The sequence below is a fragment of the Gastrolobium bilobum genome, unplaced genomic scaffold, assembly GCF_033153095.1.
Source record: "Gastrolobium bilobum isolate Gb01-03AN ecotype WA unplaced genomic scaffold, APGP_CSIRO_Gbil_v1 utg3850, whole genome shotgun sequence".
In the NCBI taxonomy this organism is placed as follows: domain Eukaryota; kingdom Viridiplantae; phylum Streptophyta; class Magnoliopsida; order Fabales; family Fabaceae; genus Gastrolobium; species Gastrolobium bilobum.
In genome coordinates, this window is record NW_026897525.1 from 312,058 (window position 1) to 319,531 (window position 7,474).

At 35.6% G+C, this 7,474-nt stretch overlaps 1 protein-coding gene across 3 annotated transcripts; it reads left to right on the top strand.

Moving 5' to 3' along the window:
- Positions 1–1,264: 1,264 nt before the first annotated feature.
- LOC133307674 (transcription factor TCP9-like) lies at positions 1,265–6,998 on the top strand. Of its 3 annotated transcripts, XR_009751071.1 has the most exons (3): positions 1,265–2,564; positions 6,475–6,539; positions 6,646–6,998. XR_009751071.1 is itself a non-coding variant. In XM_061508227.1 (2 exons), the coding sequence occupies exon 1, from the start codon at positions 1,394–1,396 to the stop codon at positions 2,552–2,554; it is 1,161 nt and encodes a 386-aa protein (XP_061364211.1). In that variant the 5' UTR covers positions 1,265–1,393; the 3' UTR covers positions 2,555–2,564; positions 6,646–6,996. The 3 variants fall into 3 exon arrangements, 2 of the variants coding, with proteins under 2 accessions (XP_061364211.1, XP_061364212.1); XM_061508227.1 differs by lacking the exon at positions 6,475–6,539 and having other exon boundaries at positions 6,646–6,996; XM_061508228.1 differs by lacking the exons at positions 6,475–6,539; positions 6,646–6,998 and adding an exon at positions 5,458–6,463.
- Positions 6,999–7,474: the final 476 nt, after the last annotated feature.

Sequence of the window (7,474 nt, forward strand, 5' to 3'; positions counted from 1 at the left end):
AATTTTTTTTTATAAATTTTTACAAATTACACTATATATTTCTGAAAGTACATAGTATAACTTAATATAATTTTAAAAGTACATAATGTAGTTTATAAGAATTTATAAATAAAAAATGGGTTTTCGTTTTGTTCTTTAACATGACACAAAAAAATTTCCTACACATAAAATATTTTGTGGGGTCCGCACATTTTAAAGCAAAAAAAAAAAAACTAAGGCACGCAAAATGAATCTCTATAACATTATAGAATCACTTTTTCTATTACATAACTCTTATAAAACCCATAAAAAATTTATAAATATAACTCTAAAATGCTATAAATCCCTGCTAAAGAGTAAAGTAGAACATCTTTTCATAAAATTTTATACTTTTGTTAGGACCACTATAAATTGGTGGTGCCTGCCGATGAAAATCATTTATTAAGCCAGGAAGCCAAACTTTTCTCGGTCTCTCTGACATCATCCTCTCTATACCCAGTGGTCCACCGAATAGGAGTGGATACAAATGGTCGAGCCCACCAAGCAGGTATCAACACGTGGCACCCATAATGTACACTAACCTATTTGATCAAATTATAATCGTCTGATGATATGGATAAGTTTCCAACTTGTCTGTATATTTATCCCTCGCCCCACTCCCCACCCCCTCCCTCCAAATTTCATTATTAACAAAGTATAATGCTATAAACAAGTAATAAATGTTTTAATATAATAAATACAACAAATTATCAAACCATAATAATAATAAAAAATTTGTTCAACTAACAATATCATTACATAATAATATTAAAAAAATAATATTTATAAATATTTTGTTTACGAATTTTTATAAACTTAACTATATATTAAAGGTAATACATAAATTCATGATAATTAAAATCGAGATTTTATCTAAAATCGAAAGGAAGATAAAAAATTATAAATCGTAAAATTTTAATGTAACAAAAATCGTAAAAAATTATAAAATCGTAAAAGCATTTGGAATTTTGATAAAATCGTTTTGATTAAAAAAAATCATAAAATTATAAAATCACAAATTTAAATCAAGATTTTAACTGCCATGCATAAATCCACTCATATATTACTTTCAGTACATAATTAAATTTATTAATGAAAAATTTATAAATATAATTTAACCCATATTAAAAAGTAGAAACTTTACCATGACAAACACGTAAATATCATCTTTTCTATCTGTGTAGTCAATTAAGCATTGTTTATATAAACATTCCCTTTGTTGTGTTGCAACTTCCTGGCTTCTCCCTTGAATTTCAGTGAAGCCAAACACATTTACTAGATTTTTTTATTTTCTTTGACAAAAAAAAAAGGGGTTCCAATTCTTTCCGTTGGGTTGGGCTCTCTCCTCCATTCTATTATCTTCAGTATCTGTGAAATGACGTCGTATCAGGAGGAGCATGAGATGGATCAAGACGACGACGGAGGAACGACGGACCTCAGCACCAGCGACGGCGACCCGGAGAGAGACTCATCTCAAAGCAACATCAATGGAGTCTCCAAACACTGCATATTCAAGGATAACGCAAGCTACCAAGTTTTGCAGCTGAAGGAGGAGCCAACCGATTCGGACCCGGACCCGAACCCGAAGGCTCACCCTGTTCCATTAGGGGTTGTTCCGGTGGCGATGCAGATGCCTATACCAATATCCATGCCCACCCCGCTCAAAGCGACCAGGCGGTCCTCCACCAAGGACCGCCACACCAAGGTGGAGGGTCGTGGCCGCAGGATCCGAATACCCGCCACCTGCGCTGCTCGGATCTTTCAACTGACCCGAGAGTTAGGCCACAAGTCCGACGGCGAAACCGTCCGGTGGCTTCTAGAACACGCAGAGCAAGCCATCATCGAAGCCACCGGAACCGGCACCGTTCCGGCCATCGCCGTCTCAGTCGGGGGAGCTCTAAAAATCCCAACGACGTCGTCGAGCGAAAACCATAACCCCGCCGACAAAGCCGCCGCCGCCGCCGCAAACACCAAGAAGCGTAAACGGCCATCAAACAGCGAGTTCGTGGACCTAAACGACGCCGTTTCGGTGTCGTCCGGTCTAGCCCCGGTTCAATCGGCAGTACCACAAGGTCTGGTGCCGGTCTGGGCCGTGGGTAACACCAGCATGGTGGTCCCCACAAACACGTTCTGGATGATCCCTCCGAGCACCAACCAGTTGGGTGGAATTATGGGCTCGTCAAACCAGCAACCTCAGATATGGGCTTTATCTCCATCCATGACGCCCGTGTTTAACATGGCGGCAAGGCCCATATCGCCACTGGTAGCATCAACGAATATTCCAGAAGTTTGGCCCGTGACGGCGGGTTGCAGTAACACTTCTAACTCGGCAGTGAGTACAAGCACGATGGGGCCGAAGGTGGCAACGAAGTCCAGCATGGCACCCAGTGTTAGTTCTAGCGGTACTACTACAAGTGGTGGTAGCAAGGCTCAGATGTTAAGGGATTTTTCGTTGGAAATTTACGATAAGCAAGAGTTGCAATTCATGGGCCGGTCTGGGACTGAGACTCAACATACGCAAGCTTCCAATCAATGAAAAAATAAAGGTGTCTTTTTGTGTTGATAATTTCTCTTTTAATTTGAATAAATGTGATTTGTGCTGTTTTTGGATCTTCAATTCCAGTTTTAACTCGGTGGTTATATTTATGTTCCAATTTAAATTAAAATTGACCTCTTCCTTGCTGTATATATATAGTTAGTTGCGTTTTACGGTTTTGGGTGAAAGGTATGAAAAATGTGATATCGTACATCATCAATAATATCCATTGGAAATGGAAATTAAATGATAAAGTATGGGTCCGGAGGTGCTGGGGATAACTTTTGCAGAGTACGGACGTATAGGCCGTGAGGAATGGGGTTGAGTCATGAGTCTTGAGTGGTTTCGTTTCAGAATGATAAATCATTTTGAAAAAACGGAACGGATTAGAAAGAGAAAGGGAAGGGCTGTGTGTTGTGTTGTGTTGTGTTATTTATGTAATGGCATTGGCAGAAACAGATAAACGTAGGTGAAGAAGATGGGGGTTAGTGAGATGAGGAGGAGTACGGATTACGGAGAGAAGAGTTTGACCTTTTACGACACGTGAGTGGGAAGTGCGACACGTGTGGTGAGAGGGGTGGGGGGGGAGTGGAAAGTGTGGTCCACCTAGAAATGGAGATGTCCGGCGACGACTGCTCTCCCCAAAAAAGCATTTCACTTGATGCTTTTTATATTTTAAAATGCCAACGAAGTATCTATACTGTATTATACAATATATATATATATATATGGGAAAAGTGTGTATAATTTTGAAGGATGTAAAGTTGTGTCATTTTAAGAGAGAGAAAGAGATAGATAAAAGAGGAGAGAGAGTTGACAAAAAAAATAAAGTTGTGGGTCCCACCTCTTTGTGAGAGTGAAAGGATGTAAGTTGTGTAATTTAAAAGTATAGACACTTTTCCCTATATATATATATATATCTAACAATTTCTTCTACCCTCTAAAATTCAAATAATATTATGGGATGTTTAGGAATTTCAAAATTTTAGATATCAAAGAATAAGGATTTGACGAGGGTTATCCTTAGTTCCTTACCATAACAAATGTTTACTATCTTTACAATCAATTTAAATATCGATATTATTTTAATTTTTTATCCTTTTATTCTCTCTCAGATTTTTTTGATAACTTTCTCTCCATCCTTTCTCTTCCTCCGTCCAGTAGTCACTGCTCGGTTTTGCTAATCTCCCCTATCTCATCTTGTTCACAAAATTGTGGGGTTGTAGTATAAAAAAAATGCGGATGGATATTGTAACAATCAAGTAGTGTTACTATCAATGTTATTACCAATTCATTTCACCGTTAGATTGATTATGTTAATCTAACGGTTATATTTATTTCTGTCTTTGTATGGTTATGATTCCCTATATTTAAATATTAAATGTGGGAAATCATAAACATATCGAAGTGGAAATAAATATAAAGTATTAAATATGAGAAATCATAACTATACAAAGATAAAAATAAATATAACCGTTGGATCAACATAATCGATCTAACGATGAAATTGATTGGTAGTAACATTGATAATAACATTATTTGGTTGTTACACTATCCTATCCTTAAAAAAATTGAATTTTTAATACAAATAATCATTTTTATTCTAGTTTATATGCTTCTAAATCAGAGAAGGATTGTCTTATGACATGATTACTGTGCATTTTAACGGATTTTCGAGAATTTCGTGTTTGCTTATGTGGGCTGGTGATTCTTTCAAAAATTTGGGTTTTTTTGATTTTTTTTTTCTGCCATTTTTTGGGGGTTTGATTGAAGAGATGCTGGACTTCAGAGGTTACTTGAATCTACTTTTGACCAAGTTCAAAATTTTGTTCAAATATTTTCAATTTGAATTTGATTTATATTTTTTGACTGATCACTAAAATTTGAGTCAGTGTACTACTATCATTGAACATGGTCTTTCAATGTATCAACCTATTTGTTAGGGAGTGGAAGAGTTACAAAATTCATCATAATTAAACTTCTGTCTTTAGGGACTAAATATAAAATAGGAATAAACCTACAATTTTAACATACAGAGAGAGAGGGGAATTTATGAGTCTGTGATGTACAATTAGAAGATTTAGAGAGAACGTGATGTACAATTAGAAGATTTAAAGAAAATGAAGAAAAGATTGTCAGATCTACATAGAAGGTGAAGGTGAAGGTGAGAGAGAAAAAAGATAAAAAAAATTAGGATTATAAAAATTGATTATGAGTCATTAAATTTAATTTTGATTCAACAATTATTAATTTAGTTATAAGGATAATAAATTTTTGTGATGATAAGTGTATCCCACAAGCATTTAGTTGGCTCAATTTGTCATGGATGCTCATATATTTTTAGAGGCATGTTCCATACTTTAATACTCGGTGGGGTCTCTCGCTACCAAAAAAATTGAAAGCCGCCACATTGTATACTGCAGACGCTCATTGTCCCAGCGAGCGGGCGTGTGTCCGGTACGTCCCATCCCATTTGCATTTGTAATGGGATTTGGTGAGTCACTGGGTCCACGCGCTACTCTTTGTATGTAAATGTTGTGTCATGTGTGCATGGACTGATGGTGGGGGCTAAACTTAGGTGTCATCTCCTGGATCAGAACCGACAATCGTGTTTCTATGTGGTGGGCCCCAATCAGCTTCCCCGGCCCACTCCCAACTTTTATTACTTCTAGGCTTTATCCCATGGGGTTTTTTAGTCATCATGCATATCATATGCCTATTAAACTAGCAATTTAGCATACATATTTAAACGGAGGAGCATGTCAGATTTTATATCTATCTTTTTCATTTTAAATTTGTAATTACAACAGATAAATTATTTCCGAAAAAATATTAAACCCAAAAGAAAATTGGATGAGGAGAATTTAATAAGTAATTTTTGTCTTAATCATGTTACCCGGCAGGTAACAGAGTTCCACTGTTGCTAAACAATGCCGGTTCATCTTCAAAGCCTAACTCTTGATATGGTGGTCCTTCGGAGGAGGAGAATGATAGTGCAGAGAATGATAGTGCAGACTCCAACAATTCATCTGCAACGATTCCAAAGTCTACTAATCATCAGCCAAACTGTGCAGATGATAAATCCAAATTTCATCATTTATTTGTATTAATTAGGTTATGTCCTGTCTTATAAAATCTCATCTTAAAATGCCAATTCCTATTGACGGACTAACAAAAATTGTTTATGTGACAATCACGTGAATGAGAAGCAGTTGACTGGTGATATTTGAATCACTATTCTAGCTCACTATGGCTATTATTTATTTATCCTTGTCGGGTTGAGATATTTAGCAAAATGGTGGGTTAATGAGTGTTCCAAATTGAATTAGAGACTAGTTTGGTCTCCAAAACTAGGCAGAGCCGTAGATAATAGAAATTAGGGAAGATAAAGAAAGTATGAATAATAGAAGTATATTTATTATCTTTTTTGCCAAATAGGATGACTCAAATGTTCATCTATCGAGTTCTTGCCACTGTGATGTCTTTTGTGTGTCATGTAGGCAATTTATGTTAGTCTTTGAAACAGAGTTAGTATTTGGGGCAAAATTGGTGACATTTATGTAAAACATTAGATGTTACATAAACGAATAAAAGTATAGGGATAAAAATTAAAATTGACAGCTGAGACTTACTTAAAAGAGCAAAGGTGCATTTTGGCCTTAACTAATTTTATCATGGTCAATGACATTTCTATAGAAGGGGGCGACCTTATTCCATACTTAATCTATAAATTAAATGACTTTCAACATCCTATCTTAAAACAAAATTGTGTTTTAGATTATTTTTTTCCCCAGTTAGGTGGCTATATGAATCTTGTAAAGATATGTTACTCAGAAATCTAGTATTGTTAGCAATTTCAAATCTCATAGGTTTTTCTTTTGTTTCTGCTGGTTACAGTTTTAATGGCCTTGTGTATGCAGATTCTTTATCTATCAATTCTAGTTGGTTGGACAAGGGAAATGCTCTTTTGAGTTTTTAAACATCGGTATCTTAGTAGTTTGATTTTGTAAATACTACACATTTGTTTGATTACTTGTGTGCCTTCGCATGAATGTGGAGCAATTTTGATGGATTTGTGTTTTTCATTGCAGAGGAACAGGAGAACCAAAAGTTGTTGTTGACTGAAGAAGATGATACGAGTGGCACAGCAGATTAGATTGCAGTTTGTTGCAGCGCCTGAAAGATATTGAAGCTGTATGTTGAATGTGGAGCAATTTTGATGGATTTGTGTTTTTCGTTATTGTTTTAGATGTGTTTTTAGAGTTGAAATATTCCTGGATTCCGATATGGGCAACAAAACTTTTTTCATAAGTAATGTTGCCAAATTATTCAAGGTGTAAAGTCTGAATTTTTTTATTGTTTATGTTTTCATATAAGTTCCCCGGTCGTGTTACTGAGACTAAAAAGTGAATGCTGAAGCTTAATTGATATAAGGGATTAACAATCTTTAGGGGAACACTACCCTGTCCGTACTGAAATATTTTGCATCCTCCCTAAATGCAAATTGCTTTATTAATTGGAGGCTATCGTGATGAACATGAACAATTAGGATTTCTGGCATGTTACTTCTCACTCTGCATCATGCAGAAGCATGGTAACCAAATTTTGTTGCAAAATAAAATAGAAAAAATTTCTCAAAGGACTTCAAGTGTCATGTCAAGGTTTATTAAATTGCTAAAAGAATGCAGATTTCAAAGTTGAAGTTTGTCCATATTTAAGGTTTCATTTTGGGCTACCTACAAAAATTGTATGAAGCCCAAAATTATTGTCAACTTCTCCCAGCAAAGGTGCAAGATGAGAGAAGAATATCAACTCTGGGATTTGAGAAACATATTAGTCCTTTGTCTTCTATTTGAGTATAGTGATAACAATGAGGAAATATTGAATTGTGGTACTGAAAATAATTTGCACATGTGGATT